Source organism: Rhopilema esculentum, chromosome 21 (assembly GCF_057945365.1).
Source record: "Rhopilema esculentum isolate cy_ngs chromosome 21, ASM5794536v1, whole genome shotgun sequence".
Lineage (NCBI taxonomy): Eukaryota > Metazoa > Cnidaria > Scyphozoa > Rhizostomeae > Rhizostomatidae > Rhopilema > Rhopilema esculentum.
Window position 1 is genome coordinate 10970891 of NC_142835.1, and position 25131 is coordinate 10996021.

Below are 25131 nucleotides of genomic sequence, written 5' to 3' on the forward strand. Positions count from 1 at the left end.
AGTTTTGCTAAAACGATTTTCTAATTTTGAACTCAAATCAGATACTTCATTCTTCAAACATAGCGAGGAAACCAGGTGCTTTGGTTTGCTTTTCAGTATTTGTTTGTTTTCACTGCCTTCGTGATGATTAAAGAGTTTTTCCAAAGCTTTATTCATTTATTTCTGCTTTGTGCTTGTTTTGTGCGTAGAAAACCTATATCTTTAGAAATCACGCTACTCGCGTCAACGGAAACCTTAACTTTGATTGCGACCCAGCGTTCATCATTCATATATCCGACACGATATTGATTATACGTCAAGCAACTACCAAACTTTCTTTAAATTGCATTCAAATTTTCCTCAATACATTTTTTGTAAACAGCTGGTCATAGATTTGTTTTTATCGTTTTCGTCCTGTTTGTATCTTCGTGTTATGATATGGCCGTCGTTTTGTAAAGCAATGTATTTCAATTAAATCGCCTCAGTGCCCCATTATACCTCAGTTTTACGTCATGTTATCTTATTCCAAAGGGCGTTAGAACGAATAAACTTTCGCGATGTTTATTTTATTGTCCAGATGATGTTTGTAATTATTGCCTTCCAAACGTCACACTCTTTTGTGAACTATAGGTTTTTTCTGTATTTGAAATCAATGTCCATGCTTTTCCCTGACAATGGCGAACAAAAGCCCGCTTCAGTTTCATTAATACTTCTACTTATTTTTTTAGAAATCTAAATATAACGTAGAATTGATGGACAGAGAAATCGATGAGCAGCTGAAGCAAGGCGTTTCTTTGCAAACTTCATGAAGCAAATCCTTTATGAACAATAGCCCTATACTCGATTAGCGCTGTACTTATCAATCGTACCATGGCTGACCTTCAGTAAAGTTAAAAGGCCATAGGGGGTGAACAAAGAATAAAATGGCAACTGTTCAAAAAGACCTCTTACGAGAAACTCAATCCTCGTTCACTAGCAACTGTTTAGAAAATACTCCTAATTAAGTTTTTCAGATTTAAGAATTTGGTTGCTGAAATCGCAGTGAAATCATTTTTGATAGCAATTTTAATGTAATGGGTTCTCAATATTTCCTAGAGACTATACTCTTTCAGTGGTCAGTAGTCTTTGATTTTCTAGAATTTCAGAATTTAATCGGTTTTTCCCGAGTCATGTCATTTTCATGCAGAAGATTGTATTTTTAGAATAAGCCTTTTGAGTTGTCTTAATAAATGAATGTTCGTACTTTTGAATTTCCGATCGGGGATGGTCTAGATTATAGTTGAGCACTCTAAGCCTAATTTCTGTTAGTTTTTTGCAACCCTTAAGGTTCAAATGGGTAAGGTCTCAAAAGGATTTGGCATGTAACTCAATGTTGCAACTAAGAATCGTCCTGTTTTTCATACAATGACATATGCGTAATAATGAATTATATTTGCTCGAGAGCCTGTTGCAGAAATCACCAACTTGGACGTGCTTTTTATCTGCAGACTCATTTCAAGTAAGTTCATTTTCTTCAAAGTATCGTTTTTCCGCTTGAAATTATTTGTTAAGCACAATTAATCTGCAAATTTCAAACCTCTCGTGTTCTTTACCTTTTTTGCTTAAAGGGGAAGAACTGAAACCTGTTTTTAATTAAATTTTCTCGATGTTTTCCATTTTAACCTCTTTAATGATTATAATGTCTCAGCAGTACAACCTACCCTGGAACTTTCCGAGTAGGTTGTTTTTCTGACAAAGCGGACGAAAGAAAGAAACTGGAGGAAATGAACTGGAAGAAAGGAAGGGACCGAGGGAAGGAAGAAGCCGGCAGAAAAAAATGAACTGGAAAAAAGAAGAAAGCCCGAGGAACGAAAGAACCGGGTTTTTCGCCCGTACGAATTCAGAGGATAATTTCCTGGAGCATTGTTCGTCCAAAAGGTTTGTCAGTTCATTGATTTTGTTTACTATTTGCCAATTTAGAGCTTCTAGATTCTTGATTCAATGTTAGTAGATTGGTTTTATTTTTTCACAAAAATTCCTTATTTATCACACTTGTGTAGCCTGATTTACATTGGGGTCGACGTTGAATTTGCTCCCATTCCCCCCTGCCATTTTGAATTTGGATTTTGCAGGGTGAGAACGAAATAGAGGTGCCAAGAGGTGCGAGGACGAGTCGGATAGATTGCAAACTTGTTATAGGTTTTAATTTCTTTTGAATGGAAATTTGCCATCGAGATTTTTAATTTCGTAGTGTTTGATTTTTTTGTGCAGCTTCGATGGAAACTCTCTAATCGCAAAATTTCCTGTCTCTTCTGAGCAAAGGTGTATGGCCTTGGTAAGTTTCATTCGTGTTCTTTTCATAACGGATATATTTTATAACGTTGTCAATCTGTGGGCTCATCGTACATTTTATCTTCACCTTTGGTGAACGGTGTTCCTAAGTGACATTTTCTTCTACTCCATTTGCCTAGGCCTATCGACCAAATAAAATCAATTTTGTAACTTAAAAGTTTCTTTCACTGGAACATAAATTGATGACGGAATTCCAAAGAAAACAGAATGCTCTAACGATTTAGACAAATTTAGAAGATGACTTTTGATAGTTCTACATTTCCACTTCGTGTACTTGTTTGTTTTTATTGATTTTGATTGTGTAAAGGCAACAAAATACTGTTTATGGATGCATGTAAACAAACTTTTTCTATGCTGCTTTTAATGTTGTCTAAAGCTTTTACGAAATTATTTTAAAATTGATGTAACACATAATGACTACAACATCGCTTCGCGTTTGGATATCGTGACTCGGCCTAAATAATTGGCGAAATGAGTTCGTCCATCGACTTCATTTCATGTAAGTTATTATTGCTATTAAAAATTAATCCCAGTTCGGTGTCTCGACAGTTTTTAATTCGGTAACAAATTAACCCTGACAATAGATCTTTCGTTGTTAAAAGAAACGCTTAGATTTAATCACCTTGATAGTGAGATCACAAGCTTGGCAAGATGTGCAATGAATATTTGTTATTATGAATCTTTCTGAAAATCCTTCATTGATTGCAGTTGCTGAAGTGAGTTATATTGAGCGGAAAGCTTGAAAGGGAATATATGTAGGAATTCTATTGACATGAGTTTTATAGAAAGGGCCGCTGACTTCTGGAGAGTTAATTTTGCAGACAGCTTATGTTGTGTCAATTTGTATGACTACACAGGGGTGGCTTGATTACTCTGAAATTTATTGACGGCATTTTTGAAGTGCAAGAAGAAGCTTTATTTTGGAATCGAGACGATTAGAAGGGCATTGGCAAAAACACTTAAACAATGACAGTTGCTATGCTAATGGGCTCTTTCAGAATTTGAATAAACGGACGAAAATACCAATACGTGTGTGTTTAAATGCTGAAATCCTGTCTGTACTGGTCTGTTCTTGGCAAATTTTGGAGAGACAACAAAACAGAGTGTTAAAACACCACCTATTGATGGGCTCATCCCATACGATGGCGCGACCTGTGCATGCAGAATGAATAATGCAGCTGATGCTATAGTGAAGACAGGAAACCAAATTTTCCTTGAACGTGTTTTGAAATGGAGCACTATATTGATGACTTCATGCCAGGTGTACAAATGAATGACAGGGATGCCACTGTTCTTCGCCCAGCCACGGCTTCTGATTTTACCCAGCTTGAAACGAATGCAACGGAGGGTGTTACTTAAAATGTTTTATTCTCTTGCTCCATGTGGCGTGCAAATTGTTGATTGACAGGATTCAATTATTCCCTCAGATGTATTGGAAACTTGTGATTAAATATTCTCGCGATGCAGCGGCAACCGAAACAGGAGGTACCAAAGGATAAAGTCGGGTTTTTTATTATTCTCTGCCAGGCATCTCGGAAGAAGAAAGCAGTACCTATCTCACAGTTTTCAATCCATAGCAATTATGCTGCTGAAAGATTACTGACTGCTTCCTTAGTAAAAATGAAATCAAACCGAGAGCCATCTGCGTTTTCAGAATAGTTACAAGCAAACTGACTGTTGGCCAAAAGGTCGTTCAGGATACCGATACATATGGGTGTAAACACTTTAAACCCGAAAGCCAATCAATCTTAATCTTACAAAGTGTGCTTCATCTCCTGCCAAGAAAGAGGTCTTGGAAACTCTTCGTACCAGAAAGTAGCAAAGATTTGCAGACCTTGCGTGACAAACTAAAATTTTTCCAGAATTTTATGTGATGAAGTCATATTGAAAGTAACTCTTAAGCAAATCTAGCCATCCTATTTACTAATCGCTTTGAATAAAGCAAACATTTTGAAACATATTGCTAAAGGTTTACTTCTGACAATCTTCAGAGTATAAAAAGTCAGAACATAGAACGAAAACTCTACGTTAGGAAAATATATATAATCAGTTGTGGATCGAAATAGGCCAAGCACATGACTGTTGCGGTTGGCCAATCAGTGCCGCCTGCTTATGATTAAGCAACCTCGACAGCCATGTGCTTGCGTTTCTGATTGGCCTATTTTGATTCGCCTTTATAAGTGTTCGCTGTGTTTTTTATTATCACGCTATGATTTGAATGATCGTTATGTTTACAAAAAGATTTGTTCAAATAGCATATTTTCATCCAATTCTTCAAAACTGTATTGCTTCTGTGAATCAATGAATAATGTTTAATCTGCAGATGTTTAAATGTGAAATTAAACCTCGAAGTTAACCCAAAATTGGCCCAAAATATCTGTATCGGAACAACATCCGTAACTTTGTATTGAAAATCGAAAATTCTCGGTCTGAAAATGTTTGCATTTACAGTATTAATTTTACAATCAACAATCCATTTTCACATCGCTACTAGTGAATCTTTTAAAGAAATCTTTTGAGAATAGATTTTAGAAGCTTTAAACAACATTTCAGCTATTTGGGGCACCGGGAGCCAGCGAAGAATATTTTTTTCGAATTTTATCTTTCTGATAGAAGAGCTGATCATAGAAGAAGCACGAAACTATATCCAGACCACATAATAAGAAAAAGATAATTTTTCACCTGTGTCCACACCATAAAACATAAAACGTAAGATAAGTTAAGAAAGTTTTTAATCCATGAATAAGGCCCTGTATGCCGGGGCGAAATATTAGTATTCGTTTAATTTAATTTATTTTGAAAATTTATCTTATAGCATTGGAGTCTCGTCGCCGTTTTGCTTTTTTCCTGAATTTTATCCTCACATTTATATTATACTCATTGCAAGATTCACAGAATCCGGCGTACAGCCTATCCTGCGTTTCTCCCTTCTCACACATTAAGTTTCACTTGATAAGTAAAATTCTTAGGAAGGCGTTTCTTTTGTGGAGGATATGACAAAGACTCATTGAAGACATCTGTGTCCTTATGTTAATGGATTCTCTGGCCACCAAATCAGCCCATATATGAATAGGATTACAAATCCAGCATTCTTAGTACACCCGTCATGCTTTCAAGTGATTTTCGTCCATCACTCACTTTATCCTATTGTTTGGTTTACCCTCAAAATGCCGCTCATTTCTCTCCACAACAAATTCTCAATTCACTGTTTTGTTGTTTTCTGTGGTCTGCCGCTTCGCTTTTATCTCCAAATAAACCAAAATATTTCCAAATCTAAAAATGAATATTGCATTATTTAGAATCTTTTGTTTTTCATGAAATAACTACTTTCTGCTAATTGTTCATGGACATTAAAGCTCAATCAAAAATAGTTCACGGTGTTTCATATTAAAAAGTTTACATCGAGAAAGGTTATGACAAATTTAAGAACATTGATTGAAAACTGAGAATTTTACGATGTCTGTGTGTTAGGTATTTCTGTGTTAATAAAATTAAATAAATTGTTCTATCGAAGAAATGTCGATTTGTTGTTAGGATGATGAGTCTAAAAAAAAACATTCATAGTTTTCATCTGCCGGTCAGAAGATCCTGGCACACTTTTGATTTCCAAAATTAACAAGTTTCTTATAGTTTTACAAGGTTATGTATAGTTTTTATTGTTAAGCTAGTTTACTTGAATAAGCAATAAAAAGTTTAGAATTTATGATAATTATACTTTGCAGAGAACCAACCTCAAAAATTTCAGTTATTTGCCCTTTTCTAATTGTCTGTTTAGAATGACTTCTCCCTTTCTTCTGCAGTCTCTCATTTTCCATCTCTTCTCCCTTTTTCCCTTGCGGTCTGTTCAGGATAGCCGTCGCAACGATTACTCTGTTGCATTACTGTAGGAACAGGTAGCAAACAAAAAGATTTCCATTTTCTTAAAATTCACCAAAAAGTTTGTTCTAGAGGCACAAAGCTACACACCTAAATTGCTTTTATCGTATTTAAGCTATTAAGTGACTATCTGTGATCTTGACCCAAAATTAAAGCTTTGAAAAGTAAGAAAAAGATTTTCTGTTAATCTTTTAGAAGATTTTTTCCGAGAAGACGATTGCCTACCTTTCCGCGTTAGGTTCAGAGCATTGAAATTGATATGTGGTGTGAATAGGTAAGCAAAAGATCTGTTTGATTCTTGTATAGATTGGAGAGCGTGTTCAGGAAGCGAAATAATAACTGTTATTTTCTCATTGGGTGCTCTCGTTTAATGGATTCCTCAAGACTTTGTTTGAGAGAATCAGCAGAGCTCAGTAATGAATACTCTGTTTTACTTTCCTTCATATTTTAATAATAAAATTTAATGATCACAGTTTTTAGCATTTTATTTATTGCGGTATCGATCGCTCAGTGCATCGAATAATTCAACCGCTGTTCTTCACGAAATCTCAGAGTATATTTCTTGCTTCCACTGAACATTTTGCATTTCAAAAATCTGTTTGATTTGGTTTACATATCTTGACTTCATCTTAAAGTAATTTTATACGTAAATGATAAAACAATGGGAATATTTAAATCATTACAGAAAATTTGACTGCAATACACTACGCAAGAGAAAACAAAGAGTTAAGATGAATTTTTGAAGGCAATTAATTGAATTAGTGAAATCTCGCAACCAGAAAATGAAGCTACAACATTTGATATATAAATATAGATCAAACCACTTCGCAAAACATTCTAAACTTTATGCTTTATTTCACTTTAAGTTTTATATGTTGTTAGCTTTAAAAGTTTCAGTTAACAAGGATTTTGATAAAGAGCTATGGTTTTGGCTTATTACATAAATTCAGTAAATGACAAAAGGGTTGATAGTAATGATTTCTCGATGAAATTGGTGATCATGTGGGGTTTTTTTCTTCATTTCTCGGTGAAGCGTTGATTTCTTCCTATCTCCTCTTTATTCTATACTATTGCGCAGATTAACAAAAATCTCCTTAACATAGCGCTACAAATAAGAATCAGACATGATTACACTCAGATTATGTTTTTATGAAAAAGCAATCATTTAGTCATCTATTCGACTTTTGCAGGGATTTATTTCGAACACTTTATGCGCCGAAGATGCTTAGGCCAATAAGACCCTGTTTATTCAGCTGTCTGGACACAGACGAAAACAATAATTTTGCACGCAACAATGTTTGCAGATGAAGGTAAATGTTTTTTACATCACGGTCATTTTAATTTAGAAATGTTTCGTCTGTTCAGCTCTTTTGTTTGATGAGCTTGTATGCAATTGAAAGCCGAAGAAAAATTGAGGTTTTCCTTGAAAATATTTATCAAATTTATAAAGGGCGAAAATAACTCATGATGTCATTGCGAAAGCAAATTAGTTTGATTTGAAATTATCTACGATAGCTTTTTCTCTGTTCTGGTGTGAGTGTGCTTATCACTGAATGCATTTCATCATTGCCAATCTACGAAGAATTTAGTCTCGTCAGAGTTTTTCATATAGTCATCCTCTACACCCATAGTGATTATTCTTTTGTGACATTCGATGCCCTCACTAATTGATATTGCGATATCCAATCCATGTGAACCCTGTAAAGTAAGCAACCAAGGAACTCGATTCATTATTGCATACTCAATTTGCAAGCCTGTGAAATATGCCTGCATGCGCACAGCAACAAGCATTTAAAGGGTTGCATTGCAAGTTTTAAGATCCACTTCATGAACAAATACTTTTAAGGAAACTTATTTTGATTACATATAAATCGTTAGAAACTGACAGTTTGCTGTTACAACCTAAGTTTGCGCTTTTTCGCATTATGTGCAGAAGTTTCGCGAAAAACAGCCAAGATGGAATGTACCAAACAGATTGTTACGGTTAGATTCAGATGCTGCTTAGCAGAACTGTTTCTAATCTGTCAAAATTCTTTTTAATCTATATTCGCGAGTCCATTGTTCACTGTTTCCTCTTAGATTTCTGTTACTAAGTGATTGCGCCGTTCTCTTCAGCTTTTGGTGTCACAACTAGGTTTCATTTGTTTGTGCGCATGACAACGTCACATCCCCACAAAAATCTCTCGGCTTGCTGCCAATACAAGCTTCCATTTCCAGATAAACATATTTGCAAATGTTTTATGAGCAGAGCCCCGCTTCTATGAAAGGGCTGATAACATGCAGCGAGTTGGCTCGACCATCCGGGCTGAGTCTTCCGAATGGTTACATGGAGAACATCAGACCGGCCTGAAAATTGTTATCAAATATTTCGACGGGTATATTGATTTTAAAATTGCTGTATCACTTACCAAGAAATGTTTTTCAGCTATGAAGTCTATGATTCAACATTTTGGATTGTTTACATCGTTGTTATATCAGCTTCACGGCTTGACTTATGCTTTTACGCTCTTCAATAAACATTAGGATAAGCTTTCTTATTGTATGCCAGCATGCTCTTGTATCCGTACAGTGCTTGCAGCAATTCTTTGACTGTATCTTCAGTCCACTTGAACCTTTGATGCGTCTTTTTTAACCTTTCACCCAGTGCTCTTTGGTTCTTCCTCAGTTCCATTTAATAGCGCGTGAGCCAGCCCGAAAGCGCGCACGTTGTTAAATTCACGTCTTGAATCACGCACGAGCCAGCCCGTCTTGAATCGATTACATAAGCAAAAACTTTATATTTCTGCCCTCTTTGCCAGGCTAGCCTGGTTGGCAGAAGACGGGATCCCGGCTAGCCCGTTCTCCTTGTATTCGAAAGTTTTGCGAAACACAGACCATGCTATTGATACCGGACCAGTTCCTTAGAAGAATGATCGTCGCCAAAACGTATAAAATGTTCTTAAAACTATACAATACAGACAATTCATATGAAATACGCTAAAACGAAACTACTTTCCAATCCAGATACGGTGGGTGGCTACATTGAAGCTGAAACAGGCTGGAATTCTCACACTTTTGGCCCATGAAGGGAAAGAGAAACGACCAAATGCTGAAGATATAGTGAAACAGGAATATAAGGCCGCCAGCACAGGTTTAAATGAAGAATTTGTTAAGCTTCATCTCCATTTTAATTTGATATAACTCGCAATGAAGAAAGGAATAACGTAAATCATATAAAACAGATACGTTTGACACCTTATCAAGAAACCGATCTGTACGAAGTGTTTTATGGCAGAGCAGCAAGAAATTGACAGTGGCCTCGACACCATAACTTGAATTCCTTCTAACTCTCTGCTTGGCAATCTCTTAATCGATCGGGGCTGTGAGTGCCAAAAATATGTTTGCTTGAGTAAGACTAAACATAACAACCTTTGAAATTTGACAAAGATGGTGATTCACATATTCCATCAACAAGATTATTCCATAGGCTAATAGAATTAGGGAAGAAAAGTTTTTGCAAACATCAATCCCCTGCTTAGGTGAGAGATAGCTAGGTAGATATCTTAGATAATTTATAGCTGTTTTACTCAGGTAAAGAGAGGTCAGGTAACCTGAGGACAATTAGAATGGGGGGTCCTAGAGACCTCCTTCTGTCAGTTAACAATTTCCAGCCTTGTTCTCTATAATTCGTTTACGTGATGTGCCCTACCATGCTCTGGTTAAAGCTAGACAGCAGAATATTGCAAAGATTCAAGGCAATCCAAAGATATCAGGTAGAAAATTATGAACACCGCAAGGCGCCGAGAATCAACAAAAACAAACACAAGCTGAGTATAGTGATGTATCATTGGCAAATATACAAGCATTTGTCTTCTGGAAGGTCATTTTGTAAACAAGAAGACCAAGGATGGAGCCTTGAGGCACTCCAAAATTTATAGCTTTACAACTTATGCTAACATAGTAGCCTACCAATTAAGGTCAACTTAGGAACAGTTTATTTGCCATTGATACTGTATCAAATTCTCGTGCTTTGCAGGAACGTTTGTCCGGTTATTGTCTCAACTTTTTCTGAAATATTTGCGCACTGAATGATTCCTTACAATACACAAATTGACAGCGACATCGAAGATCGATTTGCACGATTTTCTGTTTCCCAAAGGTTGAGTTGGTTCACAGATCAATTGGTGCAAATCAAGCAGTTCACGTTTGAGGCGGAAAAATTCAGATTTTCCAGCGTCAAACGACATCCAAATTTGGTTAAAAACAGAAGCATACCATATTATGATAACGTTTAACAAATACTTTTTTCCAGCATCACTTTTTGTTTCAACAACGTCGAAAAGATGGTTACTTGAGTGAAGATGTAGATAAAGAGGTTGCTGTGGGTATTATTGAAAGAGATGGATAAAGTGACCCATCATGGTAGGAAGTATCGAAAGAGAAGAGGAAAATGATATAACGCGAAGAAGAAAAAGCAGAGATAGAAATTCAAAGAAGAAGAAAAATAAAAAAATGATGTTGATGAAGAAGAAGAGTAAGAATAAGAGAAAGAAGGAGAAGAAGAGGACGAAGAAGGAGGTAGAAGGAAAGATAAAAGATAAATAAGGAAAAGGAAAGAGGAGGGGAAAAAATGATAATTGAAGAAGAGAAAACACAGAGGAAGAAAATCAGAGAAGAAGAGAAGATAACTGATGATGAAGAAGAAGTAAAAGAAAATGAAGATAAAAGCAAATATGCTTAGGGCGGGGCCCTGAGACTGTATTTGTTTGGCAATTGTAAACCATTTAGCAGTTGGAAGAAGAGAAGGAATGCTTGAAGGAAGGCGAAGGAAAGTTAAATTTTCAACCCAAGTACCACATGAAATTCCCCTGATATTCTGATAGACAATTGGAGGATACTGCTTCGATATGGAATCTGCACCTATTATGGACGCCATTCCATTTGCAACATCAAGCGCACAGTTAAGCTAGTTGACCAAGCGGTGATGAAGAGATCTCGGGTTTTCGAAATACGAAACAAAGAGAATGAATAATTTGCAAATAACGAGGACTGGGCTAGAGATAGCAAGAAAACGCTTCTCGTTTGAATTTGCCGATGTTAGAGTGATATCCCAAACGATATTAGAAAAGTGGAATCTTCTAGACCAATGAGATAACGAAGAATCTTTTTCAAATTCTATCTCCTGGAAGAACATTAGATTTTTAGAATGATATTTCCTTTTTTCTGAATTATATGTTAGCACTGTATATCTTTAATTCATTTTCTCATATCATATAAAAAAACTAAGAGAAGAAGTGAAAAACATTCACGGAAAAGAGCATCACTTTGGCAAAATAAGCTTCATTCGGCAATTTAGATTGCCAACAATCAATTAATATATTTAAAATTTTCTAGGGTTTTGAAACTTTGAATACGTAGAACACGATTCAGGAGAAGACAACCTGGTAAAATACGAAAACAAGATTGAGCTGAAGTCAAATTTTCTATCTTTTTCAGTTGCAAATCGATCGTCGACCTATTCGTAATCAGCCTTTCTTGCAATTTTGTGTTTACTGAACGAAAATTTCTCTGAGAAGGGGGAGATCTGCTAAAAATTTGCTAAGATTTTGCAAAGGGTCCAAATGAACATAAGACCCTGGGGCAATCAATTGGGGCCCCCTCCTCCCTCCCCCTATTTCGGTAGTACTGTTTGGAAACAGCAACCGCGCAGAGCTGCGTGTTATCACTTGGAAGATTTTGAAGTTGAAACTGACGCCACAGGTGATCCAAATCAGTGTTTTGCGATAAGAAAAAATCCAAGCCGGCGAATAGTCTCTTTGCCCAGCTAAACTTTAATAAACAGGGTCAACGCTGTTGTTTTGCAAGTTGGTTTGATCATAACCATGTGCCTAGAAGCACTGATGTTCACATCATTGAATTTTTATGTTATTTCTAAAACACCTGGCTGAAATGCTTTGAGTTTAATGAGTTGTGTGAAACTTACAGGTGTAATGTTACGATCAGGAAGTTATAAGATTGAAAGCAGCAGTAACTGTTTGCAATTCCAATTGTGTTAAACCATGCACTTAGACTACCAAGGCACTTGACCAAATTGAACACTGCTTCTGTCTCTTCTTTGTCAATGATAAATGTTTCTGTTTCACATTTTAGAATGATCCTCTAGTTGATGCAATTGTGTCAGTTGATGCCACATGATACATTTTCTTTTTATTCGATTTGCTTTATATTCGCTTTGTAAAAACAGAAACTCGCACGGTATCAAAGTAGCATTATGAAATTATATCTTGCCCAAGAAAAAATGCTCCTCTCAAAATCCTCTTGAAAGTACCTCTTATTACTGCTACACTAAAACAATGAGCCATAATCACTACCAGAATTGTTTTGAACACCAACATCTTGGGCTGTGCTTTCTTATTTTTCATTTGCTTCTACTTCCTAATTACTTTTGTGATGGTGTGAATATACATGTTTGATTGTTCTAAAAGCTTCCGCTACTGATGGAGATCGTTTGTTTGTTATTGTATCTTTCATTCTTTGTTATACAATGCTATAATAAAAATAACATCACAATTTTTTTGATAAGTAAATACTTCAGTCAGGGTCTATATTATGTGCTCAGAGAGCTTCTATCGTGACTTTGTATATTTTCTTCCACGTCAACCAGTGCTTTGCAGGGCCTACGCTATGAATTTGAAGGTGGGGGGGGGCCAAGACTAGCAAAAGTAACGGGCCAAGGTTTTTTTCAGTTTTACTGCAGCTTTAAAACTGCTTGCTTCGTAAAAAGATGGTGGAGCCATGGCGTGGGCTCTTCCTTGTTTTCCTTTTTGTTTCGGGACGAAGCTAAGTCCCAAGCAAGATCGGGGACAAAGAATTCGCCATATGCAGTAAGAATGTTTGATCAGTAGAAAACTCAAGCTCTACTTAATTGAGAGGTGTTGAGTCATCACTGGCAGGCATATGTTCTCATGATTTCACCGTACAAGGTGTAGAATTTTGAAAATTGAAGTTTTTCTTCAATTTAAATCATCGCTTCAAGCCATAATGGCGTCAGAAAGTCAGGCCGATTCAGATTTTCCCGTTTTTATCCCCTACAATTCAGCATTTCAGTACATTTGAAACTAGGAAAGGCATTTCATGACTGTCAGAACCTTCTCGTCCTTCTACATTGCCAGGAACCCTGAAGGATTGAATGGAAGTATACGCGGAAAATTGTTCTGAATCTTCAAGTATAAAATAAAAGTACCTAATTGTTGAAGTAAAAGCTTAAAATATCCATTGGATAATCCCAAAGATAGTCAATTCCTCGCATCCAAATCTAAGCCCTCAAATTGTCACCTAAATTTTCCATTCCAATTCTCAGAATGATGTGCGCGAAATGCAAAATATTTCAAACTTCATTTTTGGTACTTGCCCCTTAAGAAAAAAACTAGAGAAGTATTTATTGTTGAAACACTTATAATCACTGGAGGAGAGGACATCCCAGTCTTCTTTGTTTATATGCCTTACTGGCAACTGTTAAACATATTTTAGTAAAAGTAGCCTTAAAAATGTCCTTGTCGCTTAATAGGTTTTCTTAAAATAGCTTTCTTTAAATAACAGGCCTTGCTTATTAAACACGTTCTTTAATAAATTGGTTTCGTGGGAGTTGAACAGCCTGTTCTGCCAGAACTTTCATAAAAAATCTACCACGATAAGATTATCAATTTAAATGGAGTGAATATCCAAATGCTGTATTTACAAGGATAAGTTGTTACGCAGGTTCGATGATTGACTTTGTCGTAAAATTTTACGTTAAGAGTGTTGGATTTCAAATTTTTCAAAGTTTCAGTTTTGACTTACCATTACAAAAAATTATCTTCATGTGAGGATCCACTCTAGCCACCTTTTTACTAAACAATTCCAAAGGGGGTGGATAGAGGTTACAGAGTTTTGGGGGCCATTGCTTATCATACTTTATACATTCACGCCACATTTTACACATATCTAGACATTTTCGACCCTCCATTTATCATGTGTTCAGTGGAAATGTACCTTTATGAGTTAGGGGGAGGGCGAACAAACAGGACATTATGGCTAATGCTAACACACTGCATTGCTATTATAAATTGTTTAGGGTGTAGATTCTCAAATACTGTTCGCTGATACTTTCATATAAAAAAACCAACCTATGTTCCAATTAAGCCGTAGAACGTTTCCTGTAAAACTATTCGTAAGATGGCGCCCTCATATTGAAGCAGAACAGCACAGTTAAAACATTCTAGTGTAGTGGGAGTGTTTTGATCGAGCCTGGTTTAGATTTTCGTTCGCTGTCACTTTTGTACGTCATTTATTATTTGAAGGTCGCTCGATATGCACAATCATTTTAAGAATGCATAATAATTTCAAGAATTCATTTTTCTAGGTGCTACTCGTGGTTAGCTAAACTTTTCATTGAAATGAACTGCAACATTTCAGAAACTGATAAAGTTAGTTTTAACATAGATCGATTTTCTTGTTCAGCAATCCACTTTTGATTTGCAAGTAAAATTAATCATATCAAGAGGAAACTGTTTTCTTGCTTCTCTTTACCACACTCAGCGATTATTTTTGCGTTTTTTACTTGCCAGTGCGTTTTTGTCTTGAAGAAGTGTTTTCTATGAAATTTCCTGTTTTAGACGGCTTGAGAAGCATGTACTGGCAAGTCCTGTTAAGTGATGAGTAATGGAAGAATGGGTTACAGGGCGCCAGTAAGAAACATGAAAATGATGTCATCTTTGAATGATGTCACGTGGCTGCTTTTATGAAATGAAGATACACCACTCAGGAGATATCCCAGCCAGAGATATTTACTATGCCTGCCAAGAATTTCAATTGAAACGTACACTACTCGTAATCTTGCATGTGTGTTGACAGCCAGCAGCCAATGGCAGATGACGCTAGTGGTCATGTGATAGAATACAGAAACCAATGGTCGATCAAGGGAGTTGAATAATGGAGGCACCTGTTCGAACAAATCAAGTAGTGGCGGCGCAGGTACATCGTAGCCACTGCACATCACAAGGATATCGAAACAAAGTGGGAAGTTTGATCATACACTTGAAAACAAATAAGTTGCATGCGGCCGAAATAAGAAGCGTTTTGACAACAAATTTGCATCTCGCGTACAATTTACGTCGTTCTGGGCCGGAAACATGCCCGTCGATTATTTGTTTTTTACCGTATAGCAGAAATCAAGGCATCGTATTAATGTGTGATTGAATTAATTTGCATCTACAATCATTACGGAAGTATGTTCTGGGATGTAGGCTCGATCAGCCAATTTGCCTTGCTTCTCGCTATTACCGCCCAACCTTTGCAAACCGATGCTGGATTAAGGGGTGAGTGAATTGCTATTGCTTCAAATAATGAAATAATACTACTTTGTTAAACGAGTCCTCAGGGCACAATGCCATTGTAATCACGACAATAATTGCATGATATCATTATACAATGCGGTTGTAACACCGTAGCCTGATTCATCTGCATGTAATGTTTCTCTTGCTGAAGCTCAAATTTTCTTACATAATTTCACTGATACACCCTCGGAACATAACCTCTAACTAATTCATCACAGTATTGTACGTTCATTGAACAGCTTTGTGTATAATTATCAAATTTCAGCCCCTTAGTTTGCTCAAAGATAGTGAAAAGCATTCACCCGCTTTTCTTTTGGCTTGAAAAAAGTTGCAGTATTAATTTTCAATGAATTGCATCAAATCATATGCTTATTCAGAGCTATTTCTGCATCAGGTTTTTATACATCTTGTTTCAGCAACCAAAAATTAGATTGCTTCTTCACAAACAGCAACTAATAAAACCCGCAGTTTTAAGACATATCCAATTGCGATTCTGACGGAGAATTTCTGCACATCAGTGAGAGTAATTTAATTTCGTCTCTAGTCTGATAGAATTACTTTTACTCTGTTTTAAAAACATCTGCAACTGGCAACCACTGATTTTCCAGTTTTATATCCCCGCAATAATGGAGCCTTGGCTTTTTCTCTTCAACTAAGTGACTTAAATGTAATACTGGGTTTTAAAGAATTGATCAATCTTTGATCTGTGTGCGTTCGGACTTATTTCTTCTCATCCATACTTAATTATGCATGCTGTAAAATCTCTTGTAGGTGCTTACCTACTCTATAAGCACAAATATAGTCACATTTTTGTTACTTCTATGCCCTGGGCTTGTTGTTCATTGTGAATGGGCGCCCAAACTAAAGAAGCCACAATCCATGATTAGAAATCTGGGTAAACACATTAAGTCTTCTGATCTGCAGCTTTTTCTCGGTGATTTTCAGTCTACACCTGCAGGTCTTTCGGTACTTCGATGCTTGTGTATCATACGCAACTAAAATAGTCTCTTTTACCTTCGCTTTAAAGATCTATAAAGGCCTCTATATATACAATCCGCGCTCTTTAGAATCAATGGATGCCATTGAATACTGCTAAGTTCACTGACATCAATGAAGATTTCCTAGCTATGTATTCTAGTGCACTTCCAAAAGGGAAATTTATCTATCATACGTCAACGAGACATTTCTTTCAAATTTTCAATATATTTCCAGACACCAAGCCCAAAATATCTAAACATCTCCTTTTCTAACCTAAACAAAGTCATCCACATAGTCATCAACTTCTAAACATCTCCTTTTCTAATCCTAACTGAAATAGTCATCAACATAGCAAACAAACGTTGAAACATATTTTCACCATTTACCTCTCGTGCAGGATCACATTCATAAATCATGCCTGTTAGCGAAGTCTTCTTCTTTTCAGTAATTTTATTTAAATTTACCAGTGTTTTTCAATAAAATGCAGAATTGCAGGCTTAGTATTCTCTATAATATATCAATGAACATTGCAGTCTTAGTAACGCAAGAATATCACGAACGTATTATTTTTCATCGCAAGTAGTATTGCAAAGCCTTTAACTCTTTTTGGAAGTATTTTGCTCCTAATTTACGCTCATGCAATTCATATTTTGACGAATTAGGAACAAAAAGGAACTTGAAACCAATATTTCTTAATAACAAAAGTCTTGTTAAACGGCCTCGCGGCTTCTGCGTTCCACTGATCCCAAGGGTTTGATGACAATGCTTTAATGGTCCTAAGAGACTCGTCACAAGCAAACTTGATAAAAACCTTTACATTTGGCTGAAAATTGAATTTGAAAATACTCATTTGTTGCAATGAAAATGTTTATGTATTATTTTGAATAATTGACGACTTTCTTTCTACGAACATTTTATCAATCAAATATAACTGGAGCAAGGAATAAAAATTACTATTTATCTCTATCTTGCATTTCTGATTCTGTTTAGTAAAGGGTACGCTTTTCTCGTTTCCCAACCCTTTTAAATCAAATCTATGGTTCAATTTAAGAAAGTTTTATGATTTCTTTGCTTGGGTAACCTTGAATGGACTTTGCTAAGCTGGGTAAAGTAGAATGACTTGGAACATGATTGCTGTTTTTGGGTGACAATTTAAGTGAATTTTTGTCACTTATAGCGTGAAATGCATTAAATAGCTTTAGTATTTTCTGACAAAATTCATCTCTGAATTCAAGAAAGTGAGAGGTTTGAATAATATTTTCTCTCCTCTAGGTCATCCATCTTTAATTTCTTATGAAGGAATTAATAAATTAGTTGCAAGCAAACATATTCACCACTATAGCGGAATTGCTAATAAGAAAACCTGTTGTCTTACAATAACATGTCAGATTCGTTGTTGCATAACAGCTTTAGTCAACTAGCTGTGCCTCAAAAGCTGCCCGACATGATAGCACCTATAGCATGACAGTCTCTTCGCAATTTCGCCTCTTCTGTTGGACATAAGTGAGGAAGCTAGGAAACTATCAAAACAAATAGAGACCCTTTTTATGGTCCTTTTTCCGTATTCTTAGATAGAAAGTAGTGAAAGAGATTCTAAGAAAGTTCACGAAGAATGGAAACGACTAACACTTTTCTAAATATTGTAAGTCTCCTAACACTTTGAGACTCTCTTGATTCAAGGTTGAAATGTAAATGAAACAGAAAGCAAAAATATTCGTCAGATATCATTGGCTTTGCAACAATATGAACAAATTTTGTAGAAACCCATTTGAAACTTTTGCAAACGTTTTTGTGACGTTGTAATTTTCATACAGCAAATTGCTTCCTGATTAACTTCTTAATAGACAACTTCATGTTTTATTTTCTTTAAATACAACTTGCCATTTCATTCTAATTTTATACTCGTTTGAAGGGATGATATTTTTAGCAACTATGAATTTCTAGCAAAAAAAATGATGGTTGAAGATAGCTTTACTTTGAGATCTCCAAAACCTTGCTCGAGATGTTCCCGGTAACATCTTGCACGTCATTTCAAAACATCAGTGGCCTTAAACACGTGGACGCAAATATCGGTTATTGTTTCAATATAGCCTCAACATCTGGATAAAGTGATAACAACGATAAAGCACTTGCAATATTGCCCAAATAACACATCTTTTGTTAAACTTGCACCTAGGTTTTGCAATAAAACTTGTCAATTGCTGGTTGTAACACCTCATGCAAACGTGTTGGCCTTGCTTACGTGCTGCATGATTTCTGAATCTTCTTCATTCTTTGAATAGAGTTTGCAGATCAAGGCCAATATTTCTTGATAAGATTCTATCTTGCAATTCAATACTGGGAATATTATTGAATGCATTTCTCTTTCAATTCTGCTAGAGAGTTTGTCTGTTGTATTCATAATCTGACATGAACAATTTATTTCACAGTAAGCCCTGTTTTTGTTACAAATGATATATTTTTTATCTTCTTAAAAAATAAGAATACTATTACAATATTATCCGGGACAAAATTGATGTATTGATAGTACACTGCTTTGTTTATCATAAATCCCCATTCTAGGCTGTATTTCGTTCCATTGTTTTCAGCAGACTCTATAATCTGTTTTGTTGAGATTAGCTTCAATATGCAGTTTTTCCTCATCAAAAGAAAACGGTTTGGAATCTACAAAGTAGAATTAAACGCTTTAAAATCAGATGACCTTAAACGGAAATCCTCGTCATTTTGTATACTTTTGTTTTTGCAATCCTTAAAGCTGGTTTGCTTTATTCAATCTGGCACTTTCATAGCGAGAACTGATATGCTAGAAATGCTTTATGTGTCTGCATTATTTTTTTCTTGAATAGCTTTCACCAATGACATACCAGATAGGACTCAAATTTGGACGACTTAAAATATCCCCATTTTAAGAGTTCACATTTATTATTCTATTTCCTTACAGTGCCTACTCAAAGAAAAACTTGTTTCCGCAAGGAATATTTTCTAGAACGACCCATTCTTGGCATAAGAAAATTGTGACTAGTTGTAATTGTGACCTTAAAATGGTTCTCTCTGTGGTTCAAATATTACAATAGGCCGAGTTAAAGAATATTTTAGTTCTGTTAAATTACATCATTCTATTCCAAAATTTGGCAAAGGCCACATTAAAAGGCAACAATTTGGAAACGGAGCGTTTGGCGCAAGAAATTTTGATTTATCAGTTCCAAAAAACTTTGACCGAGCCCCCCTTTCCCCCCTTTCATCCATGTACCATTTCTTGAGGATCAGTACATTTTATCTGTAGATACTTTCCAAACTTTTAAAATACGATCTCTTTGACGTCATCCTGTTAGAAACGGCTGATACCCGTTCTTTGGTGTGCGTAGATTACAAACTTTCAAAGATATCACAAATGTGACTATCTACGAAATTTACGCACTATAAATTTTTTGAATATTTCCACCATTACGTAATATATATCACCTGCTAGCATGTGATCTGGAAAAGTAGTTTGTTTTTATACTATTTAGTGATTCCCTTGCGTTAAGAAGCCAATACCTGGATAAATTTTTATGTCGGTTTTAAATGCAACCTGAATCCAGAAATAATAGGCCTCACGGCTTTGGACTTGCGTTTTCATTGTTTGCTTGGAAAAGGTACGCAGTAATTGGAAGTTTTTAATTGATGTGCTGGGTAATTTTAATTCTTAGCTTGTTTCAAAGTTTGGGCCTATTTTGCAAAGATCACCATAAGTCATTTCTCTTTGTATCTGGATATGTCAGCATTAAGGTCGTTCATAATCTGCATTGTCGATGCGGAATCACCTGGCAGATCACAAAGCCATATATGATACTAATTCGCTGTCATGACTCTCTTATGTCGAACAGAAGACTTTGATATCATGAAACCAGTATTCCCTAACCATGGCAACTAGAAGCTTAATGATTAATTCAATACACGAGGGTGATAGATATTCCGTCATCCTGCAAGAATCTTTGTCGCCATACAATGAGACATTGACTTAAATTTACGCACGCGATAAGTGTTTGCGAATCACAATCACTTCACTGTTATGACGAAAACTGGCCTACGAACCAATCAACAAATGCATCAATAAACAATTCATGGTCTTTCATATCAAATTGTATTCAAGGAAACTCGCCACCTCAATTACCATGAATTTTTTACTCTCTTTATTGAAATCAGTTCCAAGTCATTTCAGGTCTTTCAGCGACCATTTGCCAATAGACGCGGAAATTCTGCATTTGCTAATCAATGTCCCGATGTCAGAGTTCTTTCATTTTCTCCCCACATCAAAAATAGCCTACAGACATAATTAGTTTGAGCAATCGTGATTTGTATCATTTTTTAATGACTTTATATACTAAATAAAGCAAACCATGACTTAAATCATCTTTTAATGTAAAAATAATGTTGTCTGAACTTAGAAATGATGTCCCAACATGCTTGTATGTAGACGACTACATGCCAGCACTGACAAAATATGTTACCTTTCCTCAGTTGAGCACTTCATAAGAGATCACAAAGCTATATACGAAATTATCTAGAAATTTAAAGAAAAGTGTTATTGAGTCTTTTGTGCGAGAGATCCAAAAACTTTGTTTTATTTTGAAGTACTTTATTTATTGTATTCTTGATGCTAAACTCGTTTTTGATAACATCTCCAAATCTTTGCAAAATCAAGATTTGAAATCTGATTTCCGAAATGAAAAAATTTATTGTAAAACCAATGAATTACTTTTTTTATTCGTGCAATCGTAAACATTACCTTTGTCAACCACCAAAATACGTGTTTATAAAATAAATGATCTTAACAATCTTCAACAATTCACAAATGCCTGTTTTTGGTTAATTTGCTTTCTTTTGTACAAACAAATTTTCACCTGAAAGACCTCAATATGTTGCAATAGGGCTTAGCAAAAATAACTTGGACTCCTGCAGCTTTTACAGACCACGTGACACGCAGTCGATTGTAAATTTCATCAGGCAGCTGCTGGCATTGTTTGCAAGTTATAAACAATTTTTATTCCTGTCAAGCTGCTTCAAATTTCCTTTAACAGAAATACTAAAGTAGTTTGACAGACCATTAGCTGTCCACAAATACCATACTTAGTTTGCTGCATTCGATTAAATATTAAAAATATTTATATGATCCGATTGTAGTTGTACTCAGTCAGGCTTTTCTTTCAACGTACGTTTTATGCAACGAGCAGGGGGAAACGCGTGTTGTGCTCAATTTTTATTCAATGCTTTGAATGAGCATTTAAAATGCCATTTCAAAACTCATTTCCTGTTAAAAACATTCAAAATTTGAATTATTCTCATGCCGATTACATGATTGGTTGATACAATGTTGCAACATTTTCGGCTTGCACTGAGTAAGCCAATTAGAAGATGACAGCAGAAGTTTATGCTTTAGAGTCACAGACATGTTGAAATATGGTGTCATTTTGAATTTGCCTCGTTTCTCTCAAGCTGCCACTATTTGTTTTCTTCCACATGGTATTATTCAATTTGAGTATCCCGACCCCGTTTTATGATTCCTAGGCCAGGAATCACCAAAATGGTGGCTGCATTCACTAGAATCGTCATTTAACCAGGATAGGGAGTTAGAGCCTTAGCTTTTAGGGCCTGAAACTCACTTTTACTATTGAAAATGAAGATTTTCTATAAAACCCTGGCTTCGAAGAGGCTAACAAGTAACCCCCTGTTTAACTGACAGATAAATCGACGTGAGCATCATGTCTTTACGACAAGGCAATTTTGAAAGCTTGAATGACTTCATGTCGCTTTGTTCAGCGAATGTTGGTCGATAAGAAAATCCCGTTAAATCCATTCATATAAAAATTAGTTTGTTAAACAATACAGAAGGAACACATTGTGGAAGACATTGATTATGTAGAGAATTCTTCATTTTAAGCAGATTACATTTCTGATAAGAAAAACCTAATTTTACTTAATCAAACAGTAGAAATCTGTTCATTGTCTGATTTCAGTGTCATTAGAACTTCATGTGATTTACCGAAGTTTCTTGATTTTTTTTCAACTGAGTCGAATAATTATCCTGAAAAGCCCAAGGCAGAGAACAGGTTATTAACAAGAAACCTCTTCTGACGTCATAGGTAATTCAGCAAGACGTTCGAATAGACAGATTTGTTAGACGAACATATTGGGCATTAAAACATAAGTACAGTATTTAAACGCATTATTCCATTTTCCATCATTCAACCATTCGAGATAGGCTCTCCAGGCCGAATAATTTGAATAATTAGTCCTACATTGCTGACGGAAAAATGTAACAATAGACTATTGTACAGTATAGCCAATAGGATTTTTAATGGTCATTGAAATTCGCCGGGACATAGTATTTTGAGCTTTCATTTCACTAACTTTTCAACATTTCAAATTTACTTTACTCTGCTGGGACTTTTCTTGCTAGTTACATACTAATCTTTTTAGGCCAAAACTTCCTTTCAATTAAAATTAATGCTAACATGAAACTTTTTTCGGAAAAACATATCTAGCTTTCCTTACACCTAAATGTCAAGATTGTAGGACGGTTCTTCAAAAAGTAGCTATTATTCCAGAACAGGTGGATCCTAAGTATTTCGTTTTTTTGTCTTTAGTAGGCCATTCGACGTACAGCTGGCTGGCAAGTTGACATAATTTTTCGCATGATGGCAAAGAATAATAAACCATGGCTGTGCTTTGTTGTTTACATTACATACCTTTGCTATTACCAAGCTCATGTAAATTTAACTACTTCAAAACAATGTTTTTATCCAACTGGTACAGGTACCCGTTTAAATGAAACTCGACAATAGGCACAGTGGCCTGGAACACAGGCGCGAATTCAAAAGACGGTCACAAGACATTCGAATTGATTATGTTTGATCGAATGATTACAATAGTTTTTATCGCGAACAGATACGATTTTCACCTACAATTCGAATGACTCATCGCCTCTTTATTCTTTAATTCTTAGCATTATCATTATTATCACCGCTATCTATAAAAACACTTCCTTGTCTAGGTCACTAGGCGTCGCGTATATTTCTCGTCTTTTTGTGAAGTCAAAAGCTTTGTTATTTTGCTTTGAATTAGCATCTAGCATTAAAGCTCTTAGTTCATGACCGAGCACATAGTCAGTAACAGCCTTGACTTACATCATGCAGAAGACCTTTACGGGAGTCTAAAAACCGTTTAAGTTCAGTGGATAGCATTCTGTGCAGCCCATGTCAATCAATGGCAGGTCCATAGCACGAATTGTAAATATCACTTCCTCGAAAAAGTTTTTTCTTAATGATAAGAAAGGGATTTAAAGCATTTAGGCTTAAAAAGCAGTTTAAGATCGATAAGATCGATTGGCTGCACTTTCATATTATCGATTTAGAAAAATTCCATTAAATACATTAGAGTTCTTCTTCTGGTCTTGTTCTGACCCTTTTGGATTTGGATGCCCAAAGAAGCAGAATTGTTCATTTTTTCCTATACTTGCGATTATGCTTCCTTGCAGTTTATACATCATCTCTTTGATCTACCTTCTGTGTCCCAACATTCATTAATCTATGCAGTTTATACATTATCTCTTCGCATAACATGGTCAAACCATCCAATTATTCTGATCTCTAGCTAAGAGGCACTAGCTTAGAGGCAGGAGAGAAAGATGGAGGTTTCTTAAATATAACTGACAACAAAATAGGCGTTTATACTTAATTGGTAGTGTTATGTGCTTAATATGCACTGCTTGCCCTAAGCTGGTGATTCTAGGCTAGCCTGCATCCACAATTTAGGCCTTGGCCGTGTTTATTTAGTGAATTAGAATCGCTAAAATTTGTGTTTTAAATCCGGCTGAGATCTGTGATTACAAAAAAACAGAGAGCAGATTTAGATCACGTAAGTCTTTGATCCCTCATACAATATAATCACTTCTTGTGCAGCTGGGTTGAAATAGATAAGCAAAACATTTACATGTTTTTGAGACTAAGCTGATTTAAAGTGAAAACCTTTGCGAAGCAGTTCATTCGACAATCTTGATTACAAGTCTTATTTTCAGAGACCATATGGCAGATAACGTAGCAAGCTCCTGCTGATTGCCTTTGTGTCTGTCGTCACGAGACTCCGCCCATTTTTTGTCGTTTGGCAAGACTCCTTGCTGGGCTCTGTTATCCTTATAAATTTTTGACAGCAACCAAGAACACCTGTCCTATCCTCGTCTCATGTTCCGTAGGGTGCACTTTTCAAATTAATTTGTCTTATCAATATGCAATAAGCTCAAAACATGATCGGTTATACCACGGCTCCTTAATGTTGAAACCTTTTTAGAAAAATATTGAATTCCAGATAGATAAAGAGGTTTTATAAACTTATGAATTTCATGCCTTTTGCATCGATGCCTCTTTGTATGACATACGTGCACTGGAAAACATGCAGAAGTTCTCTTGGTTGGTCACACGGCCTAAAATCCTTAGTGTTTTTTATTCAAACTTTTACTGGAAAGCATGCACAATAAAACATATACAGATACAATGTCCACCCCCCCCCCCCTTCCCCCCTCCTTTCAAGGTTAAAGACATTTATATATATAGTAGATACATTGAAACTGGAGTAAAGT

General features: G+C 35.8%; 1 protein-coding gene and 2 long non-coding RNA genes across 3 annotated transcripts in view; 2 read left to right on the forward strand and 1 right to left on the reverse strand.

Moving 5' to 3' along the window:
• The first annotated feature begins 1775 nt into the window (after positions 1-1775).
• LOC148957718 (uncharacterized) lies at positions 1776-14948 on the forward strand. The gene is made up of 4 exons (XR_016145204.1): positions 1776-1896; positions 2230-2293; positions 7377-7496; positions 14820-14948. It is a non-coding gene; the product is annotated as an uncharacterized LOC148957718 (long non-coding RNA).
• Positions 6913-9765, reverse strand: LOC135684859 (uncharacterized). Its single transcript, XR_010515918.2, has 2 exons — positions 8595-9765; positions 6913-7884 (listed from the first exon to the last, which is right to left on the reverse strand). It is a non-coding gene; the product is annotated as an uncharacterized LOC135684859 (long non-coding RNA).
• A 244-nt stretch (positions 14949-15192) lies between the features above and the next one.
• LOC135684857 (cell adhesion molecule DSCAM) overlaps positions 15193-25131 on the forward strand; it is a 29419-nt gene continuing 19480 nt past the window's right edge. Inside the window, exon 1 of the mRNA XM_065200540.2 lies at positions 15193-15521. Within this exon, the coding sequence (XP_065056612.2) occupies positions 15434-15521 (88 nt within the window). The 5' untranslated portion in view covers positions 15193-15433. The remainder of the gene's footprint in view (positions 15522-25131) is intronic.